Raw genomic sequence first — 13,619 nt, forward strand, 5'->3', positions numbered from 1 at the left:
AAGAGGCATCCCAAATTTGGTGTACATCCTTCATTGACATGGTATTATCTCCAGTTTCTGTCCTATCCTATTTCTAGCTGTATTATTTTTTTTTAATAGTGTTGCTTTAAATCATACCAGACTGCATAATACGATCATAACCTTACCGATAACACTGGATGGACAATCCCTGATCTGCAGCAGCCCATTTTCAGGACGGTTTTCTTTTGCATTTGAATTATCAGGCAGTACACCTACGAATAAGATGAGATTACTAGTGTTTATAAATGTGATATAAATGGATTAAAAAACATCAATGTAGATCAATTTAGATCTTCCTTCTACTGGAGGAAATGGAAGGAACCAAGCTCAGCACCACTGAATGTAGCGCAAATTATTTTAGCGGCCCATTCATGATTATTTATATTAAGGACTTAAATTAACTTTGCTCTTTTGATTCCGTAACTGAAGAAAAATAAACGTTTAATAACTGTGATACTTCTTATGCCACACCTTCGTTAATGTTCACAGAAGTTTCTCCCGTCTTGAATGCAGAACATAGCACAGATAGGATTTCGTTCTCGCTAAACTGACTGTCGTCTGATTCATTGTCTATTTCTTTTATTGTATCTGTAGGCCTATATAATAATAAAATATTAAATGTACTATATTTCAGTGAATGAACTTGCAGTAAGATTCTGCGGGAACTCAGCTCAACTAACATTCAATTGACATTAGTGAAATAATTCTATTATATTACCTTTTAAATAATTGAAACTGAACATTTCTTTAACCTTCTCAGAATATCATACACTGTTGATACAATTTTACAAGGCAGTAACGAGAACCAGCTTCCGTACTGAGGGCGCGCAGGGAGTAGACATAATATCTGTTGTCAGATACGCGGTATTTCCTACAGACTTCTCGTGACTTCAGATACGCGGTATTGTACCCCCTCCTTCGCACGCAGGCCATTCATGCAACCAAATTCCCGCGCTTGTCAATGCATGCAGATGACAGTGGAGGCACCATCTGTGCAAAAAAACAGTTTTGACCAAAAACGTCAGTTATGCGGTATCGGTTCTTAAGCGACGTTATATTATTTCCAAGAAACAAAATGAAAATAACTCGAGTATTGTATTTAGTATGAATTTAATATTAGTAAAAAGCCAGAATGAAAGTTTTGTAGGTTAACTTGATAATAAAAGAGTCAACTGAGACTAAAATGAATTAAAATGAAATATCATCCAATCATAATTAAAATATGTCGGTCAAAAATATGATAGTAATTTAAACAGTGTATTCTACATATATCTTTTATTTGTAATTTGATGTTAAATGTTAGTTTTTAATATAAATGCTTCGAAATCATTTCATCATAAATTGTTAATCCATAAGTAAGGTTGTATTCATTTTTCCCAGCAATTGTGACGCATTCTGTCTCTCAAAAAAAAAAATATATATTATGTTTCTGATTAGTATAATATGTCGTTAGACAAAGATACATGGATCATTCGATAATTAGTGACAACATTTGAATTAACAACAAAGAAAACATTTTTGAAATAGTCACATTGTTATAGTGCTCAAAAGCAATCTCCAACATGAAAAACCCGCCACCATACCTCAGAGAGACGACGGATGCCATCCACAGCGTCTTGTTGTACTAATATTCAAATAAACTGCTCTACTGCTGCTATAATTGCCTGTCTGGTTCTAAACGAACTCCTGTACGTGGTAATTTCATTTTCGCGAAAAGATCAAAATCACATGGGCTCATATCTGGGGAGTATGGAGAAAGCTCCAGAATTTCCCAGTTCCATCTGCGAAGTAAATTAACCACAGGGGCAGCTATGTGAAACGTTATGATACGTCGAAGGAAACGCTCGCCTTCACGTCCATAGCGTTCTAAGTGTAATCTCGTTGTTTCCGTTCTCTGCCACATATTTTCCTCTTTAAGATTGTGTGGAACTCAATGACGGCAAATTTTCCTCATCTTTAACTTCTTCAGTATGTGAAGAATCGTACTAGGGGCAATTCCAACTTCCGTTGCTAGTTCAATACAAGTCCAACAACGGTGTTCTTCCAGCAGTGCTCTTACAGCGTTCACATGCACATCATCACTTGCCTTTTGCGGTCTGTCAGCTCCACGTTTTTTATGAACATCTTCCCTCCAGTTGCGAAATGCATGCGCCCACCTAGCCACGGTACGATATGGTGAAGTCTCTCTACCACAAGCTTCCGGTAATGATGTATGGTATTGTCGACCATTCTTGCCTCTTGCAATCTGAATTTTAAACATTTTAGAGCACTACAGATTAACAGTCTACAAATTAAACTCACTACAAATATCTTGTAAATGATATTATTGTCTTCAAACTCACAGATAACACACATCAGATGCTCCTCTTTCTCACTGTTATCAGCTTACATCATTTACAGCTAATAGCGCCATATATAAACATAGCCACCGGCGTGGCTCAGTCGGTTAAGGCGTTTGCCTGCCGGTCTGAAGTTGCGTTCGGGAGCGGGTTCGATCCCCGCTTGGGCCGATTGCCTGGTTGGGTTTTTTCCGAGGTTTTCCCCAACCGTAATGTGAATGCAAGGTAATCTATGGCGAATCCTCGGCCTCATCTCGCCAAATATCATCTCGCTATCACCACACTCCTCGACGCTAAATAACCTAGTAGTTGATACAGCGTCGTTAAATAACCAACTAAAATAAAAATAAATATATAAACATTGTTGCCACTAATTATTGAATAACCCATGTATATTCAATGGCAACCGTTGGGAATGCGCCTAATGTACTGTCTTCGCGCTACGAATTGGCGCGGGGAGTAGATAGGCGGGACGAAGGAACTTTACGCTACACTCTGACCTGAAAACTTCGGTCCACTTACTTGGCTACCAGGGAACGGAGTCAGACATAAAAGATTCCGTATCTTCGGTGTTGTCACTATGACTATCATTATCACATTTTTCAAAATTGCTGGAGTATGATCTGTCCATGACAATCGTCTGTTTATGTTCCAGCCGTGTATATTAATTCGAATCTTTCAACAAAGCCATTAGCCCCACCGCCCCCATCCTGATGGACAACAATGAGTGTTCTGGACACATTCACGGTAGTCAAAACTCCCGTAATATTTTTATCGTGCCAGCACTTGGGAAACGTTAAATTGGTAGGCCTATCTATCCGCATTTCGTCCAGATACAAAATCGGTTTTTCCACTTTCCTAAGCTTTCTTATTTGCTGTAGATATCTTCACGTATTCTAATTTACAGTGTTTTCCTCAATTTTTTTTGTGCACACTTTTTCCACCTGAAATTCTTTTTCTTCAATATTCGTCTTTCATTTCAAATCAATTTTCTCTTGTAAAAGAGTAGAAGTTTGTTGCAGCTTGGTACTATTTTTTTTTACATGTTATATAACGACACTTTAATAACTACTAGCTTCTTCAGTGTCGATTGAATTGATGATGGCGAGATGGTAATTGGCGAAATGAAACCAAGGATTCGTCATAGATTATCTGACATTCGCTTGGGAAAACCTCGGAAAAAACCCAACCAGGTAGTCAGCGCAAGCGGGAATCGAACTCACTCCCGAGTGCAACTGCAGATCAGCAGGCATACGCGCTACCTCCTGAGCTACGCCAATGGCCCTCTTTCTTTTTCAAATAAAAATTCTCAATTATATCTTTTTTGTCAATCTCCCGTCGAAGTCATTTCCATTTGCGTTTCGCTAGTCTGGACGTTTCCGTTTTTTTTTTTCTCCCTCAGGTGTCGACAACGCACTTTCTTCTGTGCAGTCTTTCATTTCATTCCTTATACGCTGTATTGTTCTTGTGGATAGATTACAGTACTTTTCTACCTTTGCTGTAGGTTTCGTAAGAGGAATGTAAAGGCACTGTTGTTCTTTTTCTTCATCGCAGAATTATTTTGCACTTCTAATAATATTCCTTTCTTCGCTATAGATTGTCAATCCTTGTTTCCTCTTTGTCGACATATTTACAATAAACAAAAAACTGCTATAAACCTAAATAACAGTATACAATAACATAAATTCTATTAACTATATTATCATTAACACGAAAAGCAAAGGATAACTAAATCAATACAAAGATTTGCGGTATACTGAAAACAATTGTCTTGTTGAAACTAATAAAACACTACAATAAAAACCGCACTATTATTTTCACAAAGTCGCAAAGACTCATAGACACGTGTAGTAGATGTTTGTGAAACAGGAATATTGCAGCGAACAGCGCGGTGCGCATGCGCGACTGTTTCCCCCGTCTAAGTATTTCAGCCGCCTTCTCCTGGCGTGACAACAGTAGCTTAAATTTTAGTCACGTAGCTCATAGCAGAACGGCCTTAGCTGAATGTCGAACTGTAGTCGAATTGAGATTCGATGGAGTGACCTTCTGGAAATATTAAATTTAATGTGTCAAAACTTTCTAGTATCAAATTAATCACTATAATGCCCGTAAGATGTCCTTAATAAAATTACGAAAACATATAGAATATGTAGCCTACGTTACGGGCTGCATTCCGAACACCGTTACCCTAATGAATTCGCGAATTCCCCGATACCATACAGGCCCTTTGTAAGCGATCTCCTACCAAACAATAAACCAGCCTCACCCCAACAAATGAAACCTCCAACATATCCGTCTTTCAACTTCAAAAAACGTAGCACTGATCCTCGGTTCTCTTTATGAATAAAAAATAAAATCTCTTTCTACACCACTTCCAGATGTGCCGCTATTTACGGATAGATTTCTGCAGAATCAATGTTGATCATAGTAGTCATATTAAAATTAAAGTTAATTACTTCCTTGTGATATGATTTCAGGTACCCACTATGCAGATAAGGTACAAGAAAGAGAAGGGGTTTGCCAATGGACGTGGACTGGAATATGAAATCAAAATAGCAGCTCTTCTATTTCTGAGAGCCCTGCAGCAAACCCAACATTTCTACATTGCCACCAATATGTCCGGCGCCGGTGCTTTCGACGACGTTGTGATAGCCTACAAGATAGAGGGATCTGAACAGTGGAAGTCGTGCTTTATACAACTAAAGCACAAAACAAGCCGGAAGGCTATCACTGTACAAAGACTCACAAATTTCATTGGGAACGAAGAGTTCTATCTAGGTAAGTATAGTCAGTCCTACACCAAAATCAAGAAGAGATTCGAGGCTGTCGGCAGTGAAGACCCGGTGTTTGGAGGTGACTTCAGGGACTCCGAGTACATCATATACACAAACGCAACAATGGACGATGAATTATGTAAGAGAGAAAGACAAACACACAGCAATATTCGCCCTCTACTACAAACAAACGAAGAACCTGGGTCAGTATTCTCTTTCTGTGACGTCTCAGATCAAGACATTTACAGTTACTTCAACGATTTGTTGAAAGTGAAAGAATTCTTGAAGTCTCAGAAACTTGGGAGTATTTCGGATGAAGAATTTCATATTGCAGTCGAGCAATTTAAAATTTCACTGACATCGAAACTCCCGGAAATGATTGAGTTAGGCTTCCGTAAGGAAAATACGGCGAAAATGCGATTAGTATTAAATGATTTAGAGGACTGTAATGATTTCCTTCGCAACATGTCTTTCTTTATTAAACAGCTAAATGAGAAACAAGTGGAAAATATAATACTCACAGAGATCCAGAAGATTTTCTGCACTGATTTTGATGAGACCGAGTGCATTTGGAACAAAATTTATGGAGCCGTTTCACATTGGTGGAAAGAAGAGGACTATTATCTCACGGAAACAACTCCATTCTGGCAGGAGATAATTGAAAGCAGATTACAAAAACTAAGCCAACGCAAACAAAAAGAAATTAATGAACTGGGTATAAGCTTCCAAAATATTACCTTGCAGGCAAGTATAAATACTCCTGAATTGAATATTGTTACAAAATCACCATTACTGACTTGTTCGAAGGTATGCCAAACTTTGGAGACACCTCACATCGTGATGGGACTGCAGTCAGTCGTAACTTTAAAGAGAGAAGTTTTGGCTTTGTGGCCCAGTAAGTGGTGTACCACTATGGTGGTAGAATGGGAACAAGTGGAACAGAGTGTAGAATTTCTGTATTTTCAACACCCACAACGCAGGCTAATTATTGTCTCTAGACAACCTGTTCAATGTGATGAACACGTTACAGATGTAACAAACTTCAGTGACATTGATGAACGTTCACAACATATGATTGGAGAAAAGGAAATCACCCTACAGGGATATAAAGTCAGAATCAAATCTCTCCTCACAGATGAAAGGAAACTTTTGATGAATGAGGATATTTTATTACAAATTCTTATCTCCAATGAAATCACCGTTGGGAACATTATTCGCACTCTAGAAGTTGAATACATATCCAGGACCTTAAGCCATTTTATTTACTTAAAAGAAACATTTTTAAATAATAACAAAGTCTCAGATGTGGTGGCTATTAGTGGTGTACATAAAGAAGACATACCTCGCCTCTCATCTGGAGATGAGTCTTGTACGTACTTCGCAATTGATGGCAATAATTATGACAGTGTTAGGACACATTCTGCAGAAAGTAACAACAGTCTCAGAACAGAGAGGGAAGTTGATCCAAATCTCTGTAGATTTACGATAATACGAAATTCCACAGAATTCAACAAACTCTGTGAAAAGTGTCCAAATGTCCATTGGATTGAATTACAAGCAGACAAGAAATTGGTGTGGAAGCAGTCAAAAGGTGACATTTCGGAAGTACAAAAATACATAAATAAAAGTGAAAGTGTTTTCTATGAACAAGAAAAAATATTGACTGCTCCTGACAGAGCCATTCTCATCATTGCGGAACCAGGTATGGGAAAATCTACACTCGTGTCACAGATATCCACTACATTAAAGCAAATACATCGAACCAAGTGGGTCATACTAGTTACATTGAACGATTATACGAATTTACTACAGAAATATCTAAACAACAAAACATCCACAGACTTCGTAATCGAACTTTTGACCCAAGCTGCAGGCGTAAATGATTCAGAACTGGGAAAATTTCTATTTGCCTCTGCCATGAAAGATATGGAAAATGTAGTGGTTCTTCTGGATGGAATCGATGAAGTAAGTCCCTATTTTACTAGCATGGTTTTATCTTTTATCAAACAGATATTGGAAATGGGAGTTTCCCAAATTTGGATAACCTCACGTCCTCTTACGACAAATGTCCTAGAGAAGGAACTCTGTGTGTTACCATACACATTACAGCCATTTACTATCGATAATCAGGTCTCTTTCTTAGAAAAGTATTGGACAGCTAACAATCCGCAGATAAAAAGTTATGTGAAAAAGGAATTTGCCGCTAGACTCATTCAGATAAACACACACAATTTGTCGGAGGGAGAATCGCAGTTCATGGGTATACCCCTCCAAGCCAGAATGATGGCTGAAATGTTTGAACGTGATCTCAAAACTTTCAACGAGAAAGGAGATGTAGCTCTTCCAGAAAAGATTAATTTAATAGAGATCTTCGAGAAATTCGTGCAGTTCAAGTATGATTTGTTTACTGAAAAGAAAATGAAAATAGATTTAAGCAATGTAGCCTTCAAATCCACATTTGGAAAATACTATAAGGACTACGATCAAAAGCATGCTGTGTGTTCATTGGCAATATTAGTGCCTGAATCAGATAAACGCATTGTAAGACCAAAAGAGATCTGGAATAATGTAAATGAAGTTATTCACGAAGTAGAAAGAGAAATCTTTCGTATAGGAATTATAGATGGAGTTATGAGTAATAAACCACACTTCATTCACCGCTCTTTCGCAGAATACTTCTGTGCTCTATGGATTATGGGAAACTACAAGCAGAATAAAAAATTCCTCAGCAGAAGTTTGTGTCAGCCCGAGTTCCATGTCATGTGGAGAATGTTAAACTACATGATTTGTGAAAGATACGATTTACATATGGCAGTACTCAACAATGATATAAAAAAAGTGAAGGAACTTTTAGACAACAAGATAGATGTTGACCAGCAAGATGAATATGGTAGGACAGCCCTGCACCTTGCATCATATTATAATCACAGAAATATTGCTGAGGAACTGCTGACCTATGGAGCTAATCTATATAAGAAAGATGTTCTGAGATGTAGTCCTCTCGATTACGCTGAAAGAAGTAAATCCTGGGGTACAGCAAATTTGCTGTTATACAATTGCAAGAATGCGAAACGTACATTACTATTTAGAAGAGATAAGTTAATTCTCTTGAAAGACAATATTACTGAACCAACCTATGGCATCAGTGCTTTATTAGAAAGTGCTCAGTATGGATACACGGAATTGGCACGATATCTTCAATCTCATGGCCTAGACATATTGAATGCTAAGCTGAATGCATATATGCAGACGGCTCTTCACATCGCTGTAAAATATCAACAAAACGGAATCATTGACATTTTGTTAGACGAGTTGTTGTCTCACAGAGAGCACAAAGGCAAAAGGATATGGAATCGTGCGTTATCTGCTGTCAAAAATACCTCTCACGCCGACACATGCAATACAAAAGACATATATGAGTACACTTCTTTAATGTATGCTGTGCAAAACAGAGATGTGTCATTAACTGAAAAGTTAATACTACATGGAGCTAATGTGAATGCACGTAGTAGGGGTGGTACGACAGCTCTGCACCTTGCAATATATACAAAACATTCGGCTACTGTTGAATGCTTATTGAGACATGGAGCAGATGTAAATATACCTGACACCAGCGTACGCACACCTCTACAAACAGCAACTATTTGTGGACACTTGTCGATTGTTAAACATATACTAGAAAATCAAGAACTCTTAGTAACTACAGATTCTGAAGGCAGAACATTGCTTCATTTTGCAGCAGGTAACGGCCATGTGTCTCTAGTGGATTATCTATGTGAAGGAATTATAGGGATAGATATACGTAACAAGGAAGGGAAAACTGCGTTGCATTTTGCAGTCGAGGGAGGGCATTTGTCTGCTGTTGAATGTTTATTGCGACGTGGCACTGATATAAATATAGCTGACAACTGGGGCAGAAAAGCGATTCATGTAGCAGCTATTTTAGGACACTTGCCGATTGTTAAATATTTAGTGGAAAAAGGAAACCTTTTAACAATTGCTGATTCTATAGGCAGCACATTGCTCCATTTTGCAGCAGGTAACGGCCATGTGTCTTTAGTGGATTATCTATGTGAAGAAAATGTGGGGATAAATGAACGGAACAAGAAAGGGGAAACTGCATTATATGTTGCAGCCGAGGGAGGATATTTGTCTACTGTTAAATGCTTATTGAGCCATGGCGCTGATGTAAATGTAGCTGACAACTATGGGTGCACATCTATACTACATGTAGCAGCCTTTTTTGGACACTTGCCAATTGTAAAATATTTAGTAGAACACAAACAAATTTTAACAACTGTCAATGAGTACGGCGAAACACCATCTGATGCAGAAGATGTGTCCCTTGTAGAGTATTCATGTGAAGACAATGTAACAATAGACATACCTAACAAAGATGGCAGAACTGCATTACATCTTGCAGCTGCGGGAGGACATTTGGCTGTTGTTGAATATTTACTAAGGTATGGTGCAGACATAAATATGGATGACAACACTGGACAGAGACCTTTGCACATAGCAGTCAGTTTTGGACATTTGTCTATTGTAAAATATTTTGTAGAAAACGAAGCAGTCTTAAAAAGTGTAGATTATTATGGTAATACAGAGCTTCATCTTGCGGCAGAAATGGGCCAAATGTCTCTTGTGGAGTATTTGTGTGAAGAAAATATAGAAATTGATGTACGTAACAAAGAAGGGAAAACTGCATTACATATTGCAGCAGAGTTAGGACGTCTGTCTACTGTTGAATATTTATTGAGACATGGCGCAGATATAAATATAGCTGACAACAGAGGTTCCACACCTATGCATTTAGCAGCTTTTCTTGGACATGTGCACATTATAAAACATTTAGTAGAAAAAGAAGAACTTCTAACAATTGTAAATTCTGACAGGAATACAGCGCTCCATGCAGCAGCATATAACGGTCAGAAATCTATTGCGGAATATTTATGTGAACGAAATATAGGAAGAAACGTAAGTAACGTTGAAGGGACAACTGCATCACATATCGCTGCCGAGCGAGAACATTTAAATATTGTCAAGTATTTATTCAGGCATGATGCAGACATAAATATTGCTGACAGCAAAGGGTACACACCTATGCAAATAGCAGCCTTTTACGGACACTTGCCCATTGTAAAACATTTTGTAGAAAACGGAGCAATTTTAACAACATTAAATTCTTATGGTCATACAGTGCTCCATTCAGCAGCATATAATGGACATGTGTCTATTGTAGAGTATTTATGTGAAGAAAATGTAGGCCTACAAGTAGATGTACGTGACAAGGACGGGAAAACTGCATTATATTTTGCAGCTGAGCGAGGACATTTATCTACTGTTCAATGTTTATTGCGCCATGGCGCAGATATAAATGTTTCTGACAACAGCGGACGCACACCCATACACGTAGCAGCATTTTCTGGACACATTTCCATTGTAAAACATTTATCAGTAGAAAACAAAGCACTTTTTACAATTGGAGATTCTGATGATAACACAGCGCTCCATGCAGCAGCATATAACGGCCATGTGTCTATTGTAGAGTATTTATGTGAAGAAAATGTAGACGTAGATGTACGTGACAAGGATGGGAAAACTGCATTATATTTTGCGGCTGAACGAGGACATTTGTCTACTGTTCAATGTTTATTGCGCCATGGCGCAGATGTAAATGTTGCTGACAACAGCGGATGCATACCCATACACGTAGCAGCATTTTCTGGACACTTTTCCATTGTAAAACATTTATTAGTAGAAAACGAAGCGCTTTTTACATCTGCAGATTCTAATGGCGATACAGCGCTCCATGCAGCAGCATATAACGACCATGTGTCTATTGTGGAGTATTTATGTGAAGAAAATGTAGGCCTACAAGTAGATGTACGTGACAAGGACGGGAAAACTGCATTATATTTTGCAGCTGAGCGAGGACATTTGTCTACTGTTCAATGTTTATTGCGCCATGGCGCAGATATAAATGTTTCTGACAACAGCGGACGCACACCCATACACGTAGCAGCATTTTCAGGACACTTTTCCATTGTAAAACATTTATTAGTAGAAAACGAAGCGCTTTTTACAATTGGAGATTCTGATGGCGATACAGCGCTCCATGCAGCAGCATATAACGGCCATGTGTCTATTGTAGAGTATTTATGTAAAGAAAATGTAGAAGTAGATGTACGTAACAATGACGGGAAAACTGCATTATATTTTGCAGCTGAGCAAGGACATTTGTATGCTGTTCAATGTTTATTGCGCCATGGCGCAGATGTAAATGTTGCTGACAACAGCGGACGCGCACCCATACATGTAGCAGCATTTTCTGGACATTTTTCCATTGTAAAACATTTAGTAAAACACGAAGCACCTTTTTTACAATTACTTCCTGAATGCGATACCGTTACGTGCAGTAGTGTATAATGATCATCTAATTTCTGTGAAGTATTTCCTACGTAACAGAAAAGGAAAACTGTAACGAACTGACTTCATCTGTTCAAATGTTATTAAGCAAGCCATGGCGTAAATCAGTCATTTCCAAATGAATGCTCTGTGACGTCATAACAGGATTCTCTCGTTCTCCGTAGCAATCCAGGTAGATACTACGGAGCAGATAGCAACGCGAAGGACTGATTTATAGCAAACCAGAAATAACGTCGTAGTAGATATTATATTCTGTTATAGTTAAATAATTCTGGTATCTTTCTGCCACATTTAATGCACACTGAGTTGATGCTGGACTTAGAAATCATGTTAAAACAATAAATTATAATCAGTAAACTATTTGCATAGAAATGAAAATGGACAATTGAAGGGTTCAGAGTCATAGTGGGCCAAGTGCCATATATTAAAAACGGAGAAAGCAAGGGTTAAAGTTAAGTGAATACCATAGTTTAATGAAGATCGACATATCATTTAGTTTTAATGTCCATGTTTCATACAATAGGCAACCAACAAGGAAAACTCAGTGCGCAGAAACCAGCGGGCGTGACTGTCTCGCGCAGATGACGTAAGCTCCCGTCTCCAGCATGCTCTCAAGCCTACTGCAGGGGGGTAAGAGGAGTATAGCATGCGCGGCGCGAGGAGTTCGAGCTGAGTTTTGCTTCTAGGATACCTATACTTGCTATATGTCTCATTAGATTATGATATTCACTAAATTTCAACCCTTGTTCTCTCCGTTTTTAATATATGGCGCTTAGCCCACTATGGTTCTGAACCCTTCAATTATAACTTCCTTATTAATAACATAATAACAAACAGAAGTAACTTGAAAATATGAAAAACAACAATTTAAAACAGTGTATCAATGAACTTCTTGTATAAAAATTAAAATGTAGTCTACACATTAAAACTTTCTTGCAAATAACAAATAGAAGTGAAAAAATATGAAAAACAACTTACTATTTATTCTTACTTTATACTGTTACATTCCACTGAGTTGTATTTCCTCCTGTTTTCCTGGATTTCTGAATTCTTTTCGATCTTATTGGTCTCTCAATACTTGGGCAAACAGATCGAGTCACAGATAACCTAGGTGTAGATTGTAAACTTTGATCTGACATTTTGATTTCTGTGACGTCAGTGCTTTCATCTATAATATTTATTGTTAAAATAATATATTTATTCCAAAAGTACATATCCTTGAAATTGCTTTATAAAGAAATTGATAGACCTAAAATAGTAATATAAAACATGCATTATTTTAAATTACTGATTTAACTTCTTTGTATTTCTCATAATTCGTCCTCGCATTACCAACTGATTGGCTCCTTATCAATCTGGACAACAATGTGTTGCATTTTGAAATATTGCCACAGCACAATTAAAGTCCATAACACTTGCACCTTGCTGAGTGCCGGCTTTTACTCGGGCAAGCAGGGAATTAGTTTCAAACTAAAAATGTTATTCATAGCTCACGTGACTGGCAATAATTGTTGCTTATAATATTTAGTATAAAATGAAATCTATGTAACAAAATATAATGTAGAATATAAAAGAAATTAATATCAGTTGTATCAAAAGCATAAATTTACATTGGAGAAATTGTTTAACTTCATTTTACTGTAGATACTATTGTTGTGTAGGCCATCTTGCAAGACAAGGGGAACACGTGTGCAATGCGAAGACGGAGGGGAGAGAGCGCCATAATATAATAGAATTATAAAGACAGCAAGTGAGAAAACAAGCTTGCAAGATGTGATACCGGCCGAGGAGAGGATTCATGATCATGATATTCTTTGTTCAATTACACAACATAGTAGTTTGACACAATTAATTTTAAAAATAAATCCTAATGACGTGATTTAGAAAAACACCCCAAAAACCCTCTAAAATTCATCTTTCCCCTGAAAATCCACCTAACACTTTTAACTCCCCAAACCTCCCTCTGGAAAAGTTTTTTCCCACCCCCAAATTGGCAACACTGCTTTTGTGTACTGCGCATGCTCACGATCAGTGTTGCCAGGTTGAGGGATTTATC

At 37.7% G+C, this 13,619-nt stretch overlaps 1 protein-coding gene across 4 annotated transcripts in view; it reads left to right on the plus strand.

Annotated features, from left to right (window-relative positions):
• LOC138703408 (uncharacterized) overlaps nt 1-13,411 on the plus strand; it is a 74,978-nt gene extending 61,567 nt beyond the window's left edge. For all 4 annotated transcript variants that reach the window (XM_069831235.1, XM_069831234.1, XM_069831237.1 and 1 more), the window contains one exon: nt 4,838-13,411. In XM_069831235.1, coding sequence (XP_069687336.1) covers nt 4,838-11,563 — 6,726 coding nt within the window. In that variant the 3' untranslated portion in view covers nt 11,564-13,411. The remainder of the gene's footprint in view (nt 1-4,837) is intronic.
• Nucleotides 13,412-13,619: the final 208 nt, after the last annotated feature.

This window comes from Periplaneta americana, chromosome 7 (assembly GCF_040183065.1).
Source record: "Periplaneta americana isolate PAMFEO1 chromosome 7, P.americana_PAMFEO1_priV1, whole genome shotgun sequence".
NCBI lineage: Eukaryota > Metazoa > Arthropoda > Insecta > Blattodea > Blattidae > Periplaneta > Periplaneta americana.